A 24,623-nucleotide genomic window follows, 5' to 3' on the forward strand; every position below is an offset into this window, starting at 1 on the left:
CCACTGCGCTCATCCAGTGGTCTCGGACGAGACGTTTAATCTGGAGGCCGCATCCAGAGGAGCCTGCCCAGCTCTGCTCTCACACACACAAGCCTGTCTTTGGCCAGTGAAAGTTCCAGAAACCCCAAAATAGCTCCTGACTGCCTGGATCCTAAGGACAATAATAGCAATAATCAGAGCCACAGGCGAGCGTTCCGGGTGCACTGTCCCAGCAGGGGGGCTCGATCTCCAGCGCCCCCACCTCTTCCTCTGTGTTTCATCTGTCCCAGAAGTGTCAGGAGGGCCGAGCATCCTGTCCTAGATGAGGGGAAAGCTAAGGCAGCGGCCACAGACCCAGGGGCCACAGGCACTTGCCCCCACGCAGCACCCAGGCGCCGGCCCCATCGCTTTCCAATCTCGCCTGTCCCCCAGGCCCCCTCGCTGGACTCCGCACAAAGCGGGCAAAGCTGAGCTCAGCCCTGGGGCAGCTGAGATGAAGCGCAGCCGCACATCTCCTTGCTGCGGCAAGAGGGTGCCTCCAGCCCCCCAGGTCCAGCTCCAGATCCCGGGGGAGGGGGTTGCTGGGCATTGGCCCCCGACCCCGGCTCTGTCCTGACCCAGCCGAGGCATGGATGCCAGCAAGGGAGTCCAGGAGTGACCCTCGGAGCTGCACCCCCAGCCTCAGCTCTGACTGGGGTGAGGGAGGTTTCCCTGGAACCCCATCTCTGAACCCCACTCAGCCCAGCTCAGGGTCTCCTTGGGAATGGTCCCCAGACCCTGCAGGCTGAGGTCCCTCACCCTGGGTTTCCTACATGTGGCCACTCTCCTGTCCCCATCCTGTGGCCACAGCTGAGTCCAGTTGCAGGTGGGCCATTACCCCTCTGACATCGGCCAGGCAGACCCCGAGGCGCCCTCCTGGACCCACGGGGCCTCCTGCCTGCTCCTGCAGAACCCAAGGAACAGAAAACTTCCCCTCAAGGAAGACCACACAGGGCCTGACTGCACAGGACCTGACCGCAGAGGGCCTGGCCGTGGGGGCCTCCCACCTTCCTGGTCACACCAGGGCCCCCGGGCCAGCCTCCTGCCCATCAAGTTCCCGTGGTTTGGTCCAAGGTCATCTAACGTGGTGGAGCTTCAGTTCATTTGGGAAGTGAAAGCCAGGTGCCATCTCTGAGGCTGGAGGCTGGCGGTGTTCGACTTGAGGCGTCAAGGGAATTTCAGAAGCCTCCACATGTCAAGGGTGCAAGGCTTGGGTTGGTGCTCACGGGGGCTTCGCTGCTGCCTTGGCGCACCGTGGCTTCATCTGCCCATCCTGCCTGCTGGCCCTGAAGGCCTCTGCCTCTGGGTCTGTGAGGGGAGCTAGGGATGGCAGGGTCTTGCTTTTGCAAAGCTGGTGTTTAGTCAGGGCAGCAAGGAGGTGGTCTCCCTTGCTGCCCTGCTGCCCATGGAAGGTCCCCCAACACGGGCCTTCCATGGGGGCCTCCCACGTGCCCTGTGGCCAGGCTCTACCCACTCTCTAATGACCGACACCCAGGGGTGGGAAGCGGCTGTGTGGCCAGGAGGTCCAGCTGTCCTGCCCAGTCCACAGCAAGGCTTCCTGGAGCTGCCCACTGCTCACCCCCCGTGCTCACAGAAGGAAGACCAACCCTGGCCGCCGCCATCCCTGCAGGTGATGCCAAGCAGTAGCCTATACTCTGCAGAGAGAGAGCTGGGGACTGTCAGAAAATGCAAGTCGGCGTTCTCCCCACCTCAGCCCTGCTCCTCACACGGCCACAACTCGGTCTGGTGGGACAAGGAGGGGGCTCTCCAGGGGCCGGCCGGGCCAGGCTGCAGGAATGGGCCTCTCACGCCCACCGTGGCCACCAGCCCCCCATTCCCTTTGAACAAGGGTCACCTGTCAGGAGCGGACGCAACCTAAAACCCTCTGGAAAGAGCACAGAATGACCCCTTATCAGGTGCCAGCACGAGGGACTCGGGGTGCAGCCGCGAGGGGCCTCGAACCTAAGTCCCGCCGCCGTAATTAGCAGATGAGATTCAATAACAAACAGCAGCTTTTAGCGGCTTTATCTAACCTCGGGAAGGTAAGACTAACACCTTCGACGGAGGGAAAGTTAAGACTCCGGGGCCTCTGCCCTGCGGTTCGGATTCCCAGCCATGAAACCAGAGAGCCCCTCGTGGCTACGCTATCTGCCCCCCGATTCTCTGAGCTCCCTTACTCTCTGCTTTTTTTTTAGGCCTTTTGTTCATGAGGACACTCGGCGGAATGTGCAGACCCCCCCCCCCGCCCCGCCACCCCCTCTACACACACACACTCTCAGGCACACAAGCTCTCCGGGAAGCGCTGGGTGCTCGGGCCGGGGTTCTGCCGCTCATGTGGGCTCATGGTCGGAGACGCCGAGTCTCTGGGGCTCTGAGATATTAACAATCTGCCATCGTCCCAGATTCGCCTGTGGCTGCTCAGATTTCCCCGGCCCGGAAGAAGCCGCCCAACATGTTCCTCGGAACAGAAATCCAGGAGCAGTTGCCCGGTCCAAGGGGAGAGCAAGCTGGCTTTGCTCGAGTTTGCTTTTTCTCAGGCTGCAGGCTTAGGGGCCCGGGCCTCCCGTTTTTGCAAAATGGATTGTCAGCCGAGTTGATGAAACAAAATTTGGGGTTTCAGAGGACACCACCCAGCATATCTTAGTAGATCTTATTTTTAAAGTCATGCCAAATCACTTCCAGGGAAAAATTGATCTGTCTCTGATAGCTTTTCCTCCTGCCAATGTGATAAATAAATAATTAGCCACATCGTCGGGATGTTTCATTAAAGAAAAGGATGGCTGGATGGGCCGGGGTAGAGAAACCGATCGGAAAGCGCGGGTCGGCCGTAAATCCCCGGTGCTTCGTGGCACCATTTGTATTCTGTCAGTCACTCGCTGTACGCTCAGCCTGGGCTGGGAACTGAATACCCCATTCAGAGAGGTACTCGCACGGCGTGTTATTGCAATTTAATATTTTCACACACAGACACATCATTATCTGGGAACCTGACACTGGCAGCATAATTCTGTAATTTTTCAAGAGGGCCTAATTTTTCTAAATGCAAGCACCAGGGCCCGGGATTATCTAAACAGCCTCGTTTCCTCTTTGTTTCTTCTCAGGGGTTACAGCGTGCGGAAAAGTGCTCCAGATCGCTGCCGCCTCTCCACCTTTGAACTTTTCCGGTCTCTTCTCCCACAGTGACCAGCTGCAGAACGGCTTTGGGCCGGGTGGGCACGCGCTACTGAGGCGACCAACTCTGGCGCCACGGAGGGCTAAGGACCGAGGTGCAGCCAAGGCAAGTGGCTCTTTCAAGGCACAAGAGGGCAGGGAACTGTGCAATGTTGCTGATCAACAAAAACAGAGTAGCTTGGCAGGCCCTCTCAGGCCAACCTCAGAAGCACGCTTGCCTGCAGGTGTGTGTGTTGTACACAGACACAGAGCACACACACGTCCGCACACTCCCTGGGGACAATCTCAACATGCCAGCCAGATGAAGGGGTATGTGAGGGGCCACTTCTCCCTGGAGCAGTCTCAGCTCTGGCCAAGAAAACACCCTCTGGTTTTCAAGTAGTTCAGAAATGCATCGGCTTTTCCAGGAATAAGAGCCTGCGGGTGATTTGCAAGGAAGGCCAGAAATCTCCCAGGAAGCCAGCTCCTGTGGCACGTCCCTGGGGCCAGGCCACTCCATGCGGCTTGCTGCTGCTTAAGGCAGCAGTATTTTCACCAAGTCAATAGACACTCTCTGCATTACAGGCTTCCCTCCGAAAGGGACCCAGGGACCTTGGGACAGTCCCCCTGACAGCCCTGCAACTGCACCCTGAAGGAGCCCTGTGCACACACAGGGGCTGGGCCAGCAGGGCAGCACGAAGGAGCCCTGTGCACACACAGGGGCTGGGCCAGCAGGGCAGCACGAAGGAGCCCTGTGCACACACAGGGGCTGGGCCAGCAGGGCAGCACGAAGGAGCCCTGTGCACACACAGGGGCTGGGCCAGCCGGGCAGCGCGTGGGACAGGGATGACAGTAGCCCCTCTGATGTGGGGCTGGAAGGGGCTGGAAGGGGCTCTCAGGCCACCACTGCCGAGAGATGCTGACATAGCCAAGACCTCTCCTCCCCATCACGGCCTTCACTCGGGAGCACAGTCTGAGGCCAAACAGGCCCGGGCAGCGGCAGAGATTCTGGGACGCGGCTCCACCAGGGAGGCGGTGGGCAGCAGGGAGTAAAATGAGGATTAATGCCCGGAGCCGTCGGAGACAGTCACGCCAACTTCCTGTTTGCCCGGGGAGCACCGCAGCCACCCTGCGGTCACCGTTTGGGCTCCTCCGGTGAGCGTCATTTTTGGTCTTTGTTTAAATGTTTTACGGACTGATATGACCAGCCTCTCTGACGAGGCTGTTACAGCCCATTGGGCAGAGAGAAATGTCTGGGCATTTTTCAATGCGTTCCCCTTTCCCTGGGAGACCCAGCTACGGGAGCCATGGCGGAGTCTATTATGGAAATCCATAGTTGCTGTAATACCGGCTGCCAGGTCTGGATCAGATACAGGGATTCAACCATGTCACGGGCAAGAGCTCCCGGTCACATTCAGAGCCCGTTCCTCACGTATGCACCCCGTCATTTCCTCCCTCTGCTAAAACGTTGGCAGTGTCCTGCCTGCCACAGGTACTAGAGAAACGAATTTCATTTGAACTACCGAATTAAAAAGAGAGAGACAGAGGCTCACAGCAGCAAAGAAAATTACATAACCCTCCTCTCTGGCAGCCTCCCTCCCTCTCTTCTGGGCCTTTCGAATGTGAAACAGGGCTGGGAACAGGCACCTCCGCGCCAGTGCAGAGAGGAGGCCCTGAGCCTCGTGTCTAGAGCGGCGGGGATTGGGGTGAGCTGTTGGTCGGATTCTGGCTTTCCTGCCATCTTAGACACCATGGTCCAGACCCCCAGGCGAGGGACCACTCCCCAGTGAGGACACAGAGTCTGTGTGGAGCTGCTGAGCCCTGACTCGCCACAGCGGGAGGCAGCCTGTACCACCTAGAGCTCGGGGACCCTGTCTCCCTCCAGGTGGGCCCCTAGCATGCATCCTGCAGCTGGAGAGGTCCTCTGCCCCCTGACATGCAGGTCTCGGAGCCCAGCACACAGGAATCCCACCACAGCATGATTGACACAGGGGAAGATGAGCGGACGGATGGGAATGGAACTTGCAGAAGCCCCCAGCCCCCTGCAAGAACTAGGAGGCCTCTGATAAGAAAAAAAGTGGCACGTGCCAACAGCTGTTTCCACCCCGGGACAGAGGCAAGGACGGAGGAGACCCAGGGAGGCTGAGTGTGGGGAGGCAGTAGGGGAGGCATTCACTGCATGTGGCAGGGGCCAGAACAGATTCTGGCACCTGTGCCTCCTAGTTTGAAATGAGCAGCTAATAATCATTGCATGTTTTATTTCAGGGCTGAGCTCTAAGGCAGGGGTCAAAGTGGTTCTCCTGCTGCAGGCTAGGGGAGACCCCAGTGTGGTTTGGCTTTATGATGTGGCCCGGGCCCTGCCTACAGCAACGATACAGTGCTGGTGGTCCATGCACGGGGCCTGGCCTGTGAGCACCTGCGGCCTGCACACCCACCCCCCGCAACACCCACAAAGGCTGAGGCTGAGGACTGACCAATCAGCTTCCCAAACAGGCCAAGGAGATAAAAACAAAACTCCCCATCGGACTGCCTGGCTGATTGGAGGAGACATTGTAAAGCACCCCAGCCTGGCTCCAGGACCCCAAATTCCAGGAAAAAGCACCTACTAAACACCCTGGTGGACCTTCCAGGTCCTTCTGTGCAGACACCCCTGCTGGAGGAACAGGTTCACACGAGTGCACACATCGCAGCACTTCAACCAAGTTCAAACTCACTTTTATTCTCCAAAGCATCCTCACCTTTACCTGGTTTCACAAAGGGGAGAGTCCAGCAGCAGTGAGGGAGGGGGCCAGCAGCAAACCCAGGCCAGCGTGGGGCTGGGGACCCTGGGAGAGTGGGACACACACACGATGCAGAGTTGGGGTGAACAGAGCCTGGGTTTCTGGGGCTGATGTGAGACGCTCCTGAGCTTGTGTCACGGGGCAGGGCCCGGGCCCACAGGAGACCTCGCCAGCAGCCTCCAGGAGGCCTGTGGACCAGGACTTCATATTCGCCCCAAACATTCAGCTTTATTATTCTTCTGAAGTGGGAAAGGAGACAAAGCTACTGATTTCCCAACTCCACAGCACACCACACAGAAAGCAAACTGCAGGCCTGGAGACCTGCCCTGTGGGGGTCACTTCAATGGGGACTGGCCCCAGAGCCAGAGGTTTGGGGAGAGCCAGCCAAGATGCAGACCAGCCCCTCTGAGAAGAAAGAAGGGGCTTCATACCCCGAGATGTGTGCTCTGTGGAGTTTCCTGTGTCCCCCCCCCCAAAAAACACCCACCATCACCCCAAGTTTAAATTCCTTATAGAATATACATTTGGTGTCAGAGGAGAAAACCAAACCTAAGTAAATCCATCCAGGTAAGTCGGAAGGCTAAGGAGGGACAGGGAATAGTCCTTAGTGTGCCCAAGGAAGCCGAGCCGGTTTCTGGGAATAAACTAAGAAGCCCCGGTAAAGCCTGGAAAACCTCTCCTCGCACACCCATGCAAAAGCAGCCCTGGCCCCTGGCCTCCAGCTAAGCCGCCTGAGCCCTTTCCTTCCTGTTAATGCCCCCTGGCACTACCTGTGGGCGAGGAAGGAGACAGACACCCTCGGAGAAGCCCCAGGCTCCAGTGCTTCTGCCCGGGGACGCTGAGAGCAGACAGAGGCTGAGCCCAAGTGTCCCTGCTCCTGCATGCCCTGACACTTTCCGTGAGCCACTCCACGCGGGGGACCAGCCGGCGGCCACTAGCAAGGGCTTCCGTGGCACAACTCAGCCTCCTCAGAACACATCTCAGAAGCAGGAAAAGCAAACTCTTCCCTCGTCTCCCCGCCCCAACAGATCCTCTGAGAGCCCCAGGTCCACACCAGCCGGACAGGGAGCACGTATCCCACACCCTGCCACACATCCAGTGCAGATGTGGCCAGGGCTGCGGCAAAGACGTGGATCGCAACACACACGCACACCTGGACACACACACGTGCTTGGACACACCCCTTCACACACCCACGCTTGACAGAGCATGGGCTGGAGCTGCACAGTGTGCTGGGAAGCCTGTTATCCTGAGAGGAGCACGGGGCTGGTGGGTTTCCTCACAGCAGGCTCAGAAAGCCGCTTTGCCAAGCAGGGCCTCGAGGTGGGCAGAGCAGAGGCTGCTCCTGGTTCTGCACATTTGAAGTGGGCACCCCACGCGTGGGGGGCTTGGCTCACTCCTGGTCAAGCCTAGTGCGTGACTCCTCCTCCCCGAGGAGGATGGTGGGCAGCAGCTGCTGAGGTTCTGCAGCCCTGGCCTCTGGGGTCCCCTCTGGCCCGAGGTGGATCACAGATGAGCCTGTCGCCGCACCCACTGCTCCGCCTGACGAGTGGGGTTCAGGCCAGAATGAAAAAGTGACCCCTCCTCACCGGGTTCGTTTCAACACAGGCTCCATGGCCTCCACTCTGAGAGGTGCGTGTGCAGGCTTGGAAACGGCACCGCCATCAGCGCGGAAAACGCGCATGGGACGGCGCGGAGCCTTATTCAGAAGAGATGAAATAGTCACTAGGACCCAGCCATGTTTTAAAATGATTATAAATTATTTTAACAGTGCATTTGCAAAGGGTTATAAAAACAGCCATAATATATTTTTTCCTTAGATTCTAGAATTACCAGTGTGACAGCTAATGCAATAATGATTTGTTTCAAATGCCAGTGTTTAAGCTGCATAAAGCTGATTTTATACATTTTTCCAGTAGGCCGCATTGTAGTTAATGAAATTAAACACACCAATCGCATTTGTCCCCAGGGGACGAGGAACTGAACACACCACTGGTTTATTTTTTTATTAAAATAAATTGCAGCCGGCAAGATGGACTAATTGCATACAGAATTGAAAAAGAAACATTCCATTGATATAATTAAGCCAATTTTCATGGACAGAAATAGTTATAGTGGATATAAAATAAGCAAAACCTTCACCAGAATCTGACTTCCCTCCTTTTCTGCCCAAAATGTTAACTATTAAACAAATATGATCTTGGAGCGGCCAGCACTCCTATCTTCAGGCCTCGGGGCATTGTTCCCGCGTCTCAGGCTAGGCCGGCCAGGCGGGCCAGCCCAGGCACCTCCAGACCGTGGAGGATTTGATGGCAAAAGCCCAAGAGTGAAGTGGTCAGACCAGGGAGAGGCCAGTCCTCCCCTGCTCTGGGCCCACCGAAGCTTGGGAGCACTCCTGGCCCAGGATGACCACTGTGGCCCTCGCTGCAGCCTAGGAGACACCCAGACTTGAGGAGCCGCGGCCCACGCCAGGCTAGACCAGGGATGTCAGCAGCCGGTCCCTTCCACCCTGCAGCTCAGACCAACAGGGCAGCAGCAGCTCCACCTCCCCCTGACTGCTGGGCGGTGGGTGGAGGCGGGGGGTGGTGGTTATTCCCCTCCAGATCTGAGGGGTGGCAAAGGGCAGGTCCTACACCTCCCGGGCCAACCTGAGCCTCCTGCATTTGCTCGCGACGAAGGCAGTGAGCGAGGGAGTGTGGAGGGTGCAGGCCAGGCCACCCGGCCAAGGCTTCTGCTCCTCTGTGCCTGCCCTTGGGCACAGAACACCCACAGAAGGGGCAGGAGCTGTGGGGGACGGAGCCCAGCGGGAGTCCAGACCCGGCAAAGCAGGAATCCAGCCTGCAGGTGTGAGGTCACTTACACGCTGGACGCACGTGATGTCCTGCCTGCTTTTTAAGAACAGACCTGCTACAAGTTGAGCATTGGCCTTGAGAAAATGCTTCAACCCTGACACGCACGCACGCACACACACACACACACACACACACAGAAAAAAACCCTGTGGAATTAACGGCAGCCTGCGGTGCTGTGTGGGGGAGGGGAATGCTACATAAGAAGCCCTGGAGATCTTCATTCCACTGAATTTCACTGGAGCCTCAATCTGCTGTGTGCCCTCCCAAGAGTTCCTCCACCTCTCTGCGTCTGGGGTTTCTCACTCCCAAAAGTGGTGCCTGCTCGTCTGCACTCTGTCTTCCCAGGGTCAGTGAAGGGAGGAGGTGTCCTGTCCCCCAAGTGCACTAGGGAGCCCGGCCCGTCTCCTGAGGTTGCCGGCAGGGGCCGGGGCTGCGGATCAGACTGGGCAGGCGGGTCTACCTTCGAAAGCCGGACCCCCACCCTCTGCCTCGGTTTCTCTGTCTGCACCGTCTCCCCTCCCCCTACAGCCCCTACTTAAACCCAGGCGGCGCGCGCTCCCGCGTCTCTCGGGGCGCGGGTCGTGATGTCGCAGGGAACCCAGGCAAGCGGGGGGCCTGGCGCCCACGGTGTCCCGCACGAGGTCGAGGGTCGGCGGTTGGGGACGCGGAGGCCGCCCTCCTCCGCAAGGGAGGCCAGGAGGAGGGGACCCCGGGGTCCAAGCTGGGGCTCTAGAAGGGGAGAGCGCCGCTCCCGCTGGGCCAGGGTCGGGGCGCCAGGCTGCGCGGTGTGGACGCGGGCGCTGCTCCGCGGTAGTTGGCCGCGACTTTGTGCGCGGGGAGTGGGAAGTCGGCCGAGACTACCGGCCGGCCCGGGGTCCCCTAGGCCCCGCTCCCCGACCCTGCCCACGCCGTCTGCAGCCCTCGGCGGCTCGATTCTGAGCCCGCGGCCGCCGCTGCACCGCGGCGAGGCCCCAGCCAGCTGGCTTCGCTCGCGAAGTTTCCTTCCCGCACGGGGAAGTCGCCGGAGCCGCTCCTGGTCCTCCCGCGCCGGCGACGGGAGCTGCAGCTTCCAAGACTCGTTACACGGGTTTGATTCAAAACCTGATAAATTGTATTTAACGCTATTTGAAAATTTTAAACGAAATTATTCAAAAGATTTTTAATCCTGGATAATTTTTGTTGAAACTCTAATTATACATCACCTTAATTACCAGCCCAAGCCCCCCAAGGATCCCTAATTGCCTCCTAATTGAATAAAACAGGGGGCTAATCGGGCCCACAGCGGCCCAGCGAGCTGCCACCAGCCTCACCTCCCCTGAGGGGCCTGGTGGGGGGAGCCCCTGGCTGCCGGGTCCCCTTCACCCAGCCTCCCGGCAGAAATGGCAGACCTGGTCCCCTGCCCTGCGCACTGCCTACAGGAGGACTTGGGAGCCGAGGAAGCCTCGGGGCCAGGAGGGGCCAGGATGTCGGGCCGGCACCTGCTCTGGAAGAGCCGCTCACAGGATAAGGAGGACCCCCCCGAGTGGGCGTCTGGTGGTTGGCGAGCCAGGCATGGCCGGTGCCTGTCCCCAAGGAGCCCACCCAGCAGTTGCTCCACAAGCCAGCTTGGCAAGCCCCTCCTGCCAGCTTCCGAGCCATGGCACACCTGCGCAGCCAGGGGCAGAGGGAGGGGGCCTGTGGGTGACACACAGTCCACTGCCGTGGGGCACCAAGCCCTGGCGGCCAGCCCCGCACTCCACCCCTCCACCACAGCCTCTGTGTTTTCGTCCGAAGCGGGGCAAGACGCTGGATTCCCGCCGGACGTCCTGGTGCTGCTGCCCTAACCGGCCTTCAGAGGGAAGGCTGCTGTCCTTGCTCTGGGGAGGGGACTGGTGGAAGGGGCCAACTTCCCCAGGGAGGGTGGGAGAAGGGAGGGCCCAGCCAGCCTGGCCTGTTTCTGCGGGAAGAAGGAAGGAGGCTGTGAACTGGGCCTCCAGCCCCGCTCACCTCTACCCTGTCTCCAGCACACCTTCCACACGCATCACCCTCAAACACAAGCAAGACACACACAGTCCCCATCTAGTGGGGGCTGCAGCTCCCCCACCCCAGGGGCTAGATGGGACTTGTGGAGAGGACACTCCCCCAGCCCTGGGGTATGTGGCATCTAGGACATGGGGTCTGCCACCTAGGTGGGGATCAGGCCTCAAGGAACAGCTCTGATGGGGGTGCCGACTGGCACATCCTCCTCCTGCACAGAGGCCCCCAGCTGTGCTATGAGGGCGATGGTGGTCCAGAGGGCACCTTGGTGGTGCTAACCCCCCACCTGCCCACCTGGCTCACAACAGCCCTGGAAACAATAAGCTTTTGTTAAGCATTGAGTGTGTAAATGTGGGGCTGCAGCAGCCCCTACCCCACCGGCCCTACCGCCCTGGCTTCAGTAGGGGGGACCCTGTCCCTGAACTGTCCTCACTCTGTTCCTGGCCCCCAGGCTCAGGTGGAGGAGGCTGTAGGTTTCCCATCAGCTGAGCCACGGCCCCGGCTTGGGTGCCCCAGTGGCCACCTCTGTCCTTGGAAAGCTCAGCTGGAAGCCCGGGTCACCCCCGGAGCCGCCACCATTCGGCGCTTCACAAGACCCAACCCAGAGGAGTAACCCACCTGAACTGAGGCTTGGAGTGGGGTCTCCAGGGAAATACAAACGAAATTACACCTCCAGATGCACACTCGGCGGTGGCCCCCGAAATGCTGGGTCATGGGGTCACCTCCACTGGCCTGGTTGCTGTTCTGTGCCCAGCCTGAATACCAGCCTGGTAACCATGACCTTGCCCCTGCCCCACCCCACAGTCCCCTGACCTGGTCAGCATTGTGGGGAGGGGAGGACCTGCTGGCTGGAGTGCTGGCCCTACCGCCTCTGACTCGGGTAATGGACTGTGGTCCCCAGGGAAGTTCACATCTGCTTAAAATATCGCCTGATGAAATGAAATTCTTCAGCGGATCCTGCCTTGCTCAGGGCAGGCAGTGTGATCCTGAACCTGCCTCAGCCACCTTGGGGGGCCTGGGACAAGCGGTCCCAGCTGTGGAGCCTGGAAGGAGGGGTTCCCAGCGCTCGGCCAAGTGTGGACAGAGGGCCGAGGCCTGGCAGTCACCTCTCATGGGGTTTTTCCTCACTAAAGACTCTCGGGAAAAGGAAGCCAGCGCTCGGCGCTCCCGCTGGGCCCGGCTCTCCGGCCTCCTGGCCAGATGGCTGCCAGGCACCAGTTCTGGTCCTGAGCCGACCCGGTCCCGGGCCACCTTCCCCACCTGGCAGAGGTGGAGCCGGCGGAGAGCTGGGGCCTCTCGGAAGTTTCCAGGGCCGCGCGGGTGCGCCGAGTCCGCCTCTCGCTTGCAGCGAAGGCCCCGGCGTCAGCGCGGCCGGTTTCCCCTTTCTCGCTCCAGCTTAGGGCCCATCCTGGGCGAGGGCCTGACCTGGCGGCCCACACGCAGCCCGGTGGTCCCGACTCTGAGCAGACCCGCGGTGCACACACAGAACCGAACCCGAACACGCACACGCACACCCCACGCGCGGAGGGCCCGCAACGCCGCGCACAGACAGCCCCTTCGCGTCGGCGGCGAAACGCCCGGTCTTGTTCGCACCAAGAGGGGTCAGAGGTCACGGGAGGCCGAGGCCGAGGGCACCCGGCAGTGGAGCGCGGCGGGAATGGGGCGCCTCACCCAGGGGCCGGGAACGGCCGATGGCGGGGCGCAGGAGCGTCCGGCACAAACTCGGGAGCTGCTTTTCCCTGGTGCACAGAGCGCGGGGCCTACGGCCGCGGGGCAGCTGTTGGGACGAGCCGGGCGGGTCCCGAGCCGAGGGAGCGGAGCTTCGGAAAACCGCCGCGAGTCCCGCGCCCACCCGGCTCACGTTTGGGGGCTCGGCCCCGGGAGCTGCGAGGCCGGCCTGGAGGGACCCGGCCCCGGAGGCGCGGACGGAACGGCGTGGGTCGGGCGGGGACCTCGAGGGGAGCGGCCCGGGCGCCTCTTCTGCGGGTGGGCGGGCGGGCGGCCTGCAGAGGAGGGGGCGGCGGGAGCAGGCGGCGCCGATTCCGCTCCGCGCGGCGCTGGCCGCTTCGCTGCAGCCGGGGCTTCGGCGGGGCTGCGGGAGCCGCGCTGGCCGGGCCGCGGCGCCGCCTGTCCTCACCTGCCCGCCCGCCTCACCGCGGATGGCGCCGGCGACCGGGGCTGCGGGGTGCGCGCGGGCTGCTCGGAGGCGCTGTGGCGGGCGAGGGCGCGGGTGGCTGGAGCACTCGGCCCGCGGCAAGGACCGGCTGGCGGCAGGCGGGGCGCGCGGAGCCCGGGGCTCGGCCGAGACGGAGCGAAAGAGAAAGTAAGACCGAGGACCGGGCAGTCTGGCCGGGGCAGCTCTGTCCCCGCCGGGCCCGGCTGTGCCAGGCAAGCGGGTACAGAGGGGTCCACGCGGGCCCGAGGGCGGCAGCGGCGGGTCGGGAGGTGGCCGGGTGGGTCCCTCCTGTCGGAGGCACGGTCGCCCCGGCGGCCCGCGCAGGCTGCCGGCGTCCCAGAGGAGCGCCCTCCACCACGCGGGGCACAGCCGGGGATAAACTTCACGACCACAGTTCCCAGCCCGGGCAAAAGTCTCCATTTTGCTCCCCAAGTGGCTGCGGCTGTCCCGCCGTCGCCACCCCTGCCCCTGCGCCCGCGGAGCCGGGTGGGCGCCGGCCCGCGCCCCCTCCTCCGCCCCTCCCCGGCTCGGGGTCTCCCTCCTCTGCGCCCGGCTGGCGGACGCCAAAGGCGGTGCTCTAGCGCCCACTATTTCAAAAGCCCGGAATATGATTTGACCAGGACTGAGAGCCACTCGGAGAGAGAGAGGGAGAGAGCGAGCGGGGAGGAAAAAGTTGCTCTCCCCTTTCGTCAACTTTTCGCTAACTTTCACTTTTCGCTCCCCTCCACCCCCGGCCCTCCCCCTCCGCCCCCCTCCCCGGCCCCCACCGCGCGCCTCGGGTTCCCGGGCCCGAGCGCCTGACACTGGTGGGGGGGGAGGGGGTTCCGCGGGGAGGGGGCCGGCGCCTTCGGGGAGCGCGCGGCCCGGGCGCCCCGAGCCTCCGCGCCGAGCCCGGTCGCCCCGGAGCGCGGGAGGCGGAGCAGCCCCCCGGGCCGCGCGGCCGAGCCGGGGGCCCGGAGCCGCAGGCGCGCCGGCCGCGCCCCGACGCGCACCCCTGGCCCGGGCGCCCCGGCCCGGCGGCCCGGGCCCCGGCGGCGCGGCGCGGCCGAGCGCGGGAGACTTACTTTTGGCTAGCTTCCTCGCCCTCGCCTTGGATCGCATGGTGTCGGCTCGCGGAATCTCTCTCCTCCTCCTTGAGTCCAGAAGCAGCCACACACTATCTTCATCTCCCCAGCATTGTCAGTTTGGACACCTTCGCACATGCGCACAGAGCACTCAATCTGACACCCCTCGCCGGGGCCAAAAAAACTTTGCAATGTATTCATCATCCTCATCGTCGCGCCGCCGCCGCCGCCGCCGCCGCCTCGGCGCGGGATTGGGGGGCTCTCCTCGGCCTTCTCGGTCTTCGTCTCACTTATCTCTCCCCCCTTTCCCCCCCCTTTTCAGCGCAGCTCGGAACTGGCCCTTTAAGAAAACATTCCGTGTTCGGCGCTCCCGCCCGGGGCCCGCACCCCGGACACTTTAAAAGGACCCAGGTGGCCCCGGAGGCGAGGTGACTATCCCCCCACCCTGCCCCTGCGTCGCGGCGCGTCGCGCTGCTGCTCCCGCCCCAGCCGGGGCCGAAGATGGGGCGGCGGCTGCGGTTTTCCACACGACTTCCTTGGATCTCGGGGCACACGCGCCGATAGTTCGGACGCGAGTCCGGGCTGGTTTTGCTCCGTTTTACTGCGTTTGATTACTAATTTAAAAGCTTTGCGTTCCCCGTCGCCCCGGCCCGCTTTTCTCCTGCATTCTCCCCTCGGCCCCCGTCCCCGCCCTGCGATCGCTGGAGGGGGCGTCGGGGCTCGCGCGCCAGAACCCGGCTCCTCCGAAGCCCCCTCCGGGCCCCACCGCCCCCCTCGGGCCTCCCGGCCCCCGCCTCCTCCCCTTCGCCCCCACCCAACGGCTGCTGCTTCGGGCTTCGCGGCTCAAAAACAACAGCGGAGGCGCCGCCAGCTCCGCGCTCCGCCACTGCCCAGGCCGGCGGGCGGCACTCGGACCCGCCGCCCTCGGTCCCTCGCGAGGCCACGGAGGCCAACACGCCTCGCACGGGGGGACAGCGCGGGGGCAGCCGTCCAAACACCAGGCGTCCTCGGCTGGTCGTCCCAGGGCGCCCGCACCACTCCGCCCGCGCTCTCCTGCCGCCGCGCCGCCAAGGTGAGTACCCGGCTGCGCGAGCGCCCGAGCTGGGCCACCTTCGGGGACCCGGGCCTCTGGGGACACTCCCCTCTGGCCTCTCGGGGCCCAGGTGCGTAGCGGGCGGAAAGGCCGGCGGCGCAGGTGGAGCAGCTCGGACGGGAGCCGACCAGACGCTTCCTCTTCCCCTGTAGCCCCCAAACTCCGAGGCGCTGCGGCGGAGGGGCCGGGCTGAGCGCAGGCAGGGTGGCCCCGGCCCAGGAGCCTGACGGCCTGAGTGCGGATTTCTCATCTGAGTATCTGGGAATCGAGAATGAATTGGAAGGAAACCGAGGCGCTGCCCTGGCCGGGTTGCTGCCCCGCACCCTTCCGGAGCACCGAAGTCCTGCCAGGCAACGGGACTTGGAGCTGCCGCAGAGTCAGCCTGAGCCCGAGGCAGGGGTCGCGCCCGCGATGCGGGGTCTCTGCGCCGCCCCGCGAGGCTCCTGGCCGTGCCCTCCCTGCCCTTTGTTGTGTAATGAGACCTGTGGCGGCTCCGCTGAGACCCACACGTGCAACTCCGCGCCTCCGCGTTAAAGGAGGTGAAACGCAGCAGCCCTGAGAAACCCCGAGACCCCGGTGTCCTAGCAGAGGCGCCCCGGATGGGGAGGGGCGCGGGGCCGGCGCTACCCCAGAGGAAAAGCCCAGCGGAGCCGGGTTGGGCAGGAGCTGGCGGCGGCGGTGCGCTGGGCCTTCTGCCTTGGATCCTCCCCAGTCGGCACCGCTTCCCTGCTCAGATTCGAACCCAGATTCGGCTCCCAAGGCTCCCACGGCTCCAGGGTGCCCAGTCTTGCAGCCAGCTCGCCGCCCGAGCCCCGGATGGAGGAAGCGCTCACTGGCCGCTACCTCTGCTGTTTCTGGCACCAGGTGAGTGTCGCCTAGAGAAGGGCCATGAGCAATGGCACAGCCCCATTCCCTGCCGTCCTTTCGAGGGTCTGTCGACCCCTTTACCCACCCTCCCCACACCCTGACCATCTTTCTACAGGGGTTGGGGCAGAGAACAGCTCAGTTTACAGGCCCGGCTCTGGAGGTCTTGATCTGCCTAGCCAACTAGGGCACCGCTGCAGCTTTGCACGGCCAAGGCCGGTTCTGAACCTGCTCACCCCAGTGGGTGGGAGATGCTGGAGCCCAGGAACACGGGCGCTGTCTTGCCTAAACCCCGCCAAGGGCAGGCTCCCGACGGTGGGCCCAACCTGGCTGGAGCTGCTGGCTAGAAAGGACTCAAGGTCACTCCCATATCTCTGCACCCAGGTCCCCCTTGCTCCTGCCTGAAGCCTCCGCAGGTTTGGGAGGAGGCCTGGGGAAGTTACTATAGTGCCTGCGAACCACTCCCACCTGCAGAGAGGGTCCCTTCCCCACCCTCACTCTGCAGCCCAGCAAAGGCCTCCTTTGCCCCTGGCCTGGAGGTAGCCAACAGATGCCAAGGTTGTGCAGTCCTGGCCTTCTTCTACGGGTGCCCCAACTCTCTCAGGCCCTCTCCCGGCCTCCTCCTCCAGCTCAGGAGGTGGTTCTCAGAACCCTGGTCAGGCTAGGACAGGACAGCCATCCCTGGCCTGTTGCCAGCCCCTAGGGAAGAAGGGCAGGAGGTATGGGAGCAAGCTGGTCTGTGCCATCTGGTCCTTGCCCTCCACCAGGCTGTTGGGTAGGGATGGGGTCACGGATCTGCCTGGGAAGGGGTAGCTGCCGGTCAAGCCTCACCAGGGAGACAGCCGGGCTGCCTACCTGCAAGGCACTGACGCAGCCCTGGCTCCAGTGGGGCAGTGTCTCCCCAGCCTGCTCGAGGAGCCCAGGCAGGCTGTCCCCAAGGCCATGGCCCTGGCCAAGGTTGCATCCTGGCCTGGCCAGGCCCTGCCCCCGCGTGGCCAGACTTAGAAGCAGAGAGCAGGTCAGGCATTGAGGAGTCCCGTGGGGAAAAAGGGTGAAGCAGGGAAGATCAGATGCAGGTCCTCCCTGGGGCCCAGTTCTGTGTCCCTGCCTGGCAAGGGCTTTGGGGGGCTTGGAGAACAGGTAGGGCAAATGTAGGCCCAGTGGGGAAAAGATTTATACTAAAAGGTCTAAGGGCAATTTTCAAACCAGGTCTAGCTCTGCAGAGCCTTGGGGTTGATGCCAGGCCCTGGGGCCCCTGCGCTGGGATTGTAAGTGCTGTGAGCTCATTCCTACTGACATTGGGTTGTCCAAGGACAGTGAGTGTGGGTTGGCCACATAGAGGCTCCTACACTGGACAACTGCACGCTGCTGTCGAGTTCCAAAACCAATTTCATAGCTGGGGTCTTGGAGGCTAGAGAGGGGCTTTAACCACCAACTTCTGCTGGGGTCTGGGCAGAGAGGGAGTCCATGGAAACTCGATTTCTCCATGAGCTCTGCAGACTCCCAGTGTTTCTAATGGCTGGACACCCATGACCAGGTTAATTCCTTAGGGAAAAGGCCGGGTTTGAGAGCCAGAAATGCTGGTCCTGCAGTGCTAGAGGAAGCATCTTATTAGCGAGTAGGAGGACCCCAAGCCCCAGGGGTTCCCCAGAAGCCCATTGAGTAGCAGAACTACCACGCCGGCCTGCCCTCCACTCCCGGAATCTACAAATGCATTCAAGGGCTAGAGGGCCCCTTCGCTTGGCCAGGCCTTGTGCCCCATGCCAAACGGCAGGGTCAAAGCCGCCCCAGCTGCCCCCACCCCCAGCCCCTCGGGCCCCAGGGAGCCCTGCTTCGGGCCGTGTGTGCAGGACAGGAGGTAGGCATGGCACCTGGCAAGATGGACTGACCTCACCAAGTTCTTACCCCTTTCTCTCCCGCTCCTTTGTGCTTTTTGAACTTAGCCATGGGTTTTCAGATACTTGGCCTCAGGCTCTATTGAATTTCAGGTCAAGGTTTTACTCACTCCACACCCCCACCTTGTTCCTCCGGGTAGCAAAGAAGCACACAGCCTCTGGTTTACCAACGGGCTTTCCTGGGAGATTGGAAATGCCCCAGGTGGGATCCAGACCGCCAGCGCTCACCCCACCCCCAATACGTGGGCCACTGAGTCAGGCCAGGATGAGGCTCTTGCTCCCCGGGCATGTTCTCCTGCCCCACACTTGGTGAGAATGTCTCCCAGACTTGAGCAGCAGGAGACAGGACACCACTGGGGCCCTTGGGAATGGCTGGCTTGGCTCCCACTAGACAGAGGGGAACATGGAGGAGGGCTGCTTAGACCCTATACCTTGCAGGGGACTCGATGGGAGCTGAATGCTGGAAGGAGCCTGCGTTTGGTCTAGAATGGTGGGGGTGGGTGGGAGACACAAGTCATGGAAAAGGCCATTTCTTCCCTATTGGGACCTCTGAAATGACCCGAAGTGGGTGCTTCCTCCAGCATCATGCCTCAGCCGCACACTGGGGCTACAGGAATCCCCCCAGACCCTGGGGTCAATATTTCGGGGCCCCTTTGAACCTTCTTCTCACCCGAGGCCTGGGAAACCTTCCTGTGCCCCAGAATACTTGGAGAGGACAGGACATAGGTCCCAGTTGTGGCCCAGTGGCGGCAAGGTTCCGTTCCCTGCACTGCTCAAAGGTGCGGGCCTCCCAAAGCCGATACCCGATTCCTGGTCCCAGAGTGGGTAGCTGGGAGGAGTGGACTTCCTAGGAATGTGAGCCATGTCGCTGATTTCGAACAAACCCCAGATGTGTGGAAACTGACTTATTTTGATTGCAAGAGGATCCTTGTCCCTTGCAGATGGGCAGCTTCCGGGGACCGGCTTGCACGATGCCGTGGCTACCCCAGTGGAGACCCTCTGCCCGGCTTTGTGTCCTGGCGTCCCCACCAGGGTGCCCAGCTCTCCTGCGCAGATGTCGGGAGTATCTGGATGCCCCATGGGCACTTCGAGGGCCCAGTCCGGAGTTTTTTGTTTTGTTTTGTTTTAAGAGATTGAGACTGTGAACCTGAACTCCCTTGATCTCCTCCCGTTGGGCCCAGGAGGGAGCCGAATCCAGGCCCAACCGGGCTCACTGAGAAGGTGCAGGAAGCCCCCAACGACTCCTACTCGTGTGCGGCCCATACTGGGCCAGGACGCTGCAGTGGCCGAGCCGCTGGGTGTCTGCAACGGGGAGCGCCCCCGCCGCTGGGGGCAATAAACGGAATCGGTTTCACACGCTTTCCTTCTTGATCTAAGAACCTTTACAAATCCGCCAACGAATGCTGTTGCCTGGATGCGCTGCGTATGACCTTCAGCCGTGTGTTCACGCGCGCCCGCAGCCGTGGAGTGGCGGTCCCTCCTGCCGCCCGCAACCCCGGGGCCGCCGGTCTGCGCACACCGGGAGCAACTTCGTTACCCACAGCGCCCGCGTCCTGCGGCTCGCGCGGAACTGCGCGCGGGAAGGTGGCAGAGCGACGCTCCAGAACGCTGCTTGCGTAGACGCTGCCGCTGCCTTCAGATCTCAATTCGGCCGCGCGCGGGCGGGGCCCTGGCAGCAACGAAAATGGCGAGCCTCGTAGCCTTCCGGGCCCGGCGGCCGCATTCCGGGAGTCGCCAGGTGGGAGCCCGCCTTCCATGTCCCCAAACGCCCAGAGCCCAGGACACGGGCCGGCGGCCGGGTCACCAAGCCAGTTCCCGGAATCGGCTCGCGCCGGAATCCATATTCGGCTTGCAAAGCCCGCTCCTGCCGTCTCTCCGCAGCGCGCCCTGCCCCACACTGCCGGCCCTCTTAGCTTCAAAACCAAATTTTGCCTTTCATCCTGAGAGATTAATACCCCACAGGGGAAACCGTGGAGACGGAGCTGCGGTGGGTTTCTTTTCCAAGCCTCAGTTTCCCCGTCTGTGAAATGGGACCAGGCGAGCCTGTGCTTCTCCAGGAGTTTATTGCAGGGCTGGCTGGAGAGAATGGCCGGGTGGAAGCTGCCAGGCGGAGGCCCAAGGCCGCCCACCCCGTGGGCTCGTTTGCTGAGCGGGGGTCAAAGGCGTGCGGGACAGGGCGCGCCCCACGGCGGCTCTGGAGGCGGCCCTGCCCGTCCCTGTCTCCTCCCCTCGCTCCCCCTCCCCCGGCCTTCCCGGAACTCTCCTCGCCCGCTGGGTGGAGGAGGGGCGAGGGCCGACTCCGCCGCCCCTGGGGTCTCCCTCCTCCCACCCCTACCGCAGAGTCTGGCCCGCCCTGGGCTTTCCTCTCAGGTCCCTTTGGGTCTCCAGAAGCCCGGAGGTTTCGCGCAGACTCGAACCTGAGATGACACCACCCAGCACCCCAAATCCTGCGGAGTGTGGAGGGGATCTGGGGAGAAGGCAGGGGCTGCCCAGGCGCTCTGGCTGCTGGGGGTGGGGGACAGGGCCTGCCGGGGAAGCGGGTCAGCGGAGGACTGGAGACCCAGGCTCCCCTAGGTACCTAGGAATACGCCATCCCCGTACCCACTTCCGAGGACGTAGGTCTTTTGGCACCGGCGGCAGCCGCGTTCCCACACATCTGGGCGGGGCCCCGCAGCATGGCCTGGGGAGCTAAGGCTTCGGGGTCCGGCACAAACTACCCCTGTAGGTGTAGACGGAGGAGGTGGGGTGTGGGAAGCAGGGGGCCATGGTCTGAGCAGACCTTCTCACCTCTGGGCCTCCCACCTCCTGGGGCAGGACTTACGGGGAAGGACCCGAGGGGAGTGGGGTGTCCAGAGGGACACCCAAGGATCTATCCCTGCGAGCTTTGCTTTCTACTAAACCAGTAATCGCAGTGGTGGTGGCAGTGGAGACACGGCTCAAAGAGCCGGCAAGAATAGAGCAGAGACCAGGATCGCCCCAGGCAGGGAAAAAATGACCAGTTCTGTAGAGTGACCCGAAGGTGATGGAATCACTCGGGCGTCCTCCTGGGAAAGAGCTGCCTGCTCCCCCGCCGCCAGTACACCGGCGCCCATGCCCCGGGGGCTGGAGAGAGCAGCCGGGCACAGGTAACTCAAGAACTCCAGTCCCCTCACCGGTGCCGTGCCGTGCTGTGGGGCGCCCTCACCCCCACACTTTGGATCCCTGGGCCTCCTCATCAAAGCAGGGGCCCTGAGTGGCAGGAACACCCCTGTGTGCAGAATAGTGCCCCCTGCAGCCCCCACAGGTCACCTCTTTGAGGACCTAGGTGGGGCCTGCCCTGGGGACTGGGGTGAAGAGGGCAGGTCCAGCCTTCAGCAGCCCCTCCCCCATGACTTCAGTGGAATTACAAGGGGAACACCCAGGGCAGCTCCCGTAGGCGGCACAAGGGAAGAGGGGAGGGCTTCTACTGAGGTGAAACAGAGTGACCCACCCCTCCCACACCGTCAGCCTCCCTCCCCTCTCCACTCTTCAGTGCTGGGACCCCAGGGCCCATAGACAGCTGGGGGAGTGGGGAGACAGGAAGAACTCAAGCTCAGCTTCTGCCTCCTGTCTCCTAGGACCCTGGGGCAGCCCCTCCAGCTTCCTGGGAGTCCAATTTCCCAAGGTAGAACGGTGGCGGCAGAGCCTGGCCCTGTGGCGGGGCAGCTGCACCCCGATGAGTGGCTTGCAGTTCCTGGAGCCCTGCAGGTTGTTGGAGAGGCAGGGAGCCCTTCTCCCTCCCGCCTGCCCTCTTGCACTTCCTCTCCCAGAACCCAGCGCTACTCCCAGAGGCTCTGAGCTGGAGCCCTAGAAGGTAACCACCTCCTGGCTGGACACAGGGCAAGTTGGGGCCAGGCGTGAGGACAGGTGCCCCAGGAGCCACCTGCTCCACTCATCCACAAAGGCCTTAACTGGCTCAGGGGCCCCGAGCTCCCAGTCAAGCCCTGCCCTCCTGACCTTGTCCTGCCCTGGTGCTGCCAGTCGGGTGGAGGTGTCTCGGGGCCAGCTGGTCTCCTGGCAACTGAAGTCCGCGCTTCCCTTCCATTCACTCATTCCTTCCTTTCCTCACGCAGGAGGCGCTGCAAGCCTCCGTGCTCCTGGAGCTTCGAGTCTATGGTATGAGTTAAACAGAAGGGTATCTCCTCCATCAGATCTACAGGAGGGTGTCTCCTCCATCAGACGTGGAGCTTCCAAGGCATTTTACCCGAAGCTCCAGCACCTGGCCCAAGGCTGGGCTGGGCTGTGTCCTCAGTGAAAGAATGGATGAGTCACAGCTGAATGACTGAAGAGCTGAACCAGTAGGTTTCCCTGGGGTTTCCACAGGCAGTTTCAGCCCAGGGGAAGACCCAGGGAGATGAGGGCCACCTTGCAGGACGCTGTGGTGTGGAGGCAGCAGCGTGGGGCAGGGACTGTGCTGAGTGCCTGAGGCCGAGCCACCCCTCTGTAACCTCCATAATCCATCAGGTCTCAGAGGGCCGTCCTATGCTCAGTAAGCCAATGCTAGCACCATGTGACGAGGACACAGCAGTGAGCAGCTGCCCAGGCCCCTTGCACTGTGTTTGGAAAAGGAAGCTGGCTTGTTCAGGGGTCCCCAGCAGGATGGGGGGCGGGGGCAGGGACCATGGCAGAGCGAGAGTTCTAGGAGAGAAGCTGGTCCACCCACAGGCTCCCTGGCCTGGGTGCTGTACCAGGCAGGGTGCTGGGCGTTGTGCTGCTCCCTTCCCACCCCTGGGTTGCAACTGGGGGCTGTGTGGCCTTCCCAGTCCTGTTGTGGGTGCTGTGATTGTGCCCACCTTACAGATGGGAAAACTGATGCTCAGAGGCTTGAGCAACCTAGGCCAGGACCTGTCCTTAGAGGCAGAAGCAGGACTCAGAGGAAGAGCACCCTGACCACAAAGCCCCAGGTGACTTACACTGCAGGGATGGCGCTCTCCGGGGTGTGCAGGGTGGCAGAGGTGCCTCTGCAGAGAGATCCCTGCCTGGGACCCTTTCCTGGGGCTCTTCTGGTGCTGGGAGTGTGAGCACCACGAAAGCCCCACTACAGTCATGCCACCCAGAGGGCGCTCTGGCCTCTTGGTCACCTGTGTCCTTCTGACAATGACCAATACACTTTTTTGCCAGGGTCCAGAAAGACTCAGCCACTGGAGTCTGTATTTCCTGAGTCCGCCTCTCACTGGTAAGTCCTGAGCCCCGTTCCTTCCCAGCACCCACTCTTGGAGCAGCTATCCAGGGCTGTGCTGTGGCTGCTGCGGTCAGGGAGAGGTCGCATGCTCCAGCCAGGGTCTTTGGGGGCTCAGTTTAGAACTAATACGCCAAGCAAGTCGTGCTGAGTGTCTGGGCTTCTTCTAGGAAGGTATTTCCAATCATCAAATGTGCCATTAAAAAAAAAATGCATGTCAGTTAAGTGTGCACTAAGCCTGGACCACATGGGACATAGTGGTTCCAATAAACACGAATAAGCCAGTTTTCACATTAGAGAAACACCAGTTTCTTGTAGTAATGCAGTGCTTTTAAAAGAGGTTAATTAATAAACAGCAGGTAATTGTTCGTGGCACATTGTGGCAGAGGGTAATTTTCATTTTAGTGGATGGAAGGGCCAAATACCCCTCCCCACTCAGCATTTTTCTGTAATAATCACCTCAGCTTCACCTCCGCCTTTCATTTTTACAGCTGGAGCTGTTTATCATCGCTCCAACTTTCACTAAAAAGGAAAAACTATCACTTAAACAAAGCCATTGAAACCCCAGCATCATATGTGGATTTTTTAACATAAATAAATCATACAAACTAAGATTTATGTTCTTGGAATGATGTCATTCATTGAAGGCTGCCTTCCCAATCAAAGCCGTGTTTAGTGATTTTTCTTTGGTGGTTGTGCTTTTTGCTAAATAGGAAAAACCCGTTCGGTCATCCTTGCTGCTGTCTATTCTCGGTTTGGCCCAGAACATCAGAAAGGTTTCTCCCTGGGCCAGTCCACAGAGCCAAATGGTGAAAATGGTTTTAACTCCACAGACTGCTTTTAAAGCCTTTGCTTTGGAACCGTTAAGTCTGAGATTAAAAGACTGTTAAACCTTCCCTAAGAATGTGTGCAGGCCTCAGCAGAAGTTTATGGTCCTCCCAGGTCTCCCAGAGCCTAGAATGAATCTCGCTGCAGAGTAACGCATCTGCAGAAGCTTCACCAAATTGAAATGAGTGAGGAGCATTAAAATCAGCACACGTGGATAAATAAGATGTGGCATATCCATGCAATGGAATACTATGTCGCCATGAAAAGGAATGAAGAGCTGACACTTGCTACAACATGAATGAACCTGGAAAACATGATGCTCCATGAAAGAAGTCAGTCATAAAAGGTCACACTTTGTGTGATTCCATTTATACAAGATGTCCAGGATGGGCCAATCCATAGAGACTGAAGACATATTAGTGGTTGCCTGGCTGTAGAAGTAGAGGCAGTAGTACTCTGGGCCAGTGAAGGCACTGGGAACAGATGGGCCACACCAGAGTCCAGCTTCAGCCCTCCAGGCATTGAAAGGAGACCATTAGCTGGAAGCCAGTGGGAAGTCGGGCTGAATAATAGGGACAGGTGTCCAGGAGGCTGCAGTGTGAGGCTTTCCTTTGTTCAAGCAACACACATTCACTGCACTCTTACCGTGTGCCAGGGACAGCCATAGGCCCTGAGACTACAGCAGCGATG

At 61.3% G+C, this 24,623-nt stretch overlaps 1 protein-coding gene across 5 annotated transcripts in view; it reads right to left on the bottom strand.

Annotated features, from left to right (window-relative positions):
- PRDM16 (PR/SET domain 16) overlaps positions 1–14,462 on the bottom strand; it is a 372,183-nt gene extending 357,721 nt beyond the window's left edge. For all 5 annotated transcript variants that reach the window (XM_055350077.2, XM_055349983.2, XM_055350023.2 and 2 more), the window contains exon 1: positions 14,057–14,462. In XM_055350077.2, the coding sequence (XP_055206052.2) occupies positions 14,057–14,093 (37 nt within the window). In that variant the 5' untranslated portion in view covers positions 14,094–14,462. The remainder of the gene's footprint in view (positions 1–14,056) is intronic.
- Positions 14,463–24,623: the final 10,161 nt, after the last annotated feature.

The sequence above is a fragment of the Gorilla gorilla genome, chromosome 1 (genome assembly GCF_029281585.2).
Source record: "Gorilla gorilla gorilla isolate KB3781 chromosome 1, NHGRI_mGorGor1-v2.1_pri, whole genome shotgun sequence".
Lineage (NCBI taxonomy): Eukaryota > Metazoa > Chordata > Mammalia > Primates > Hominidae > Gorilla > Gorilla gorilla.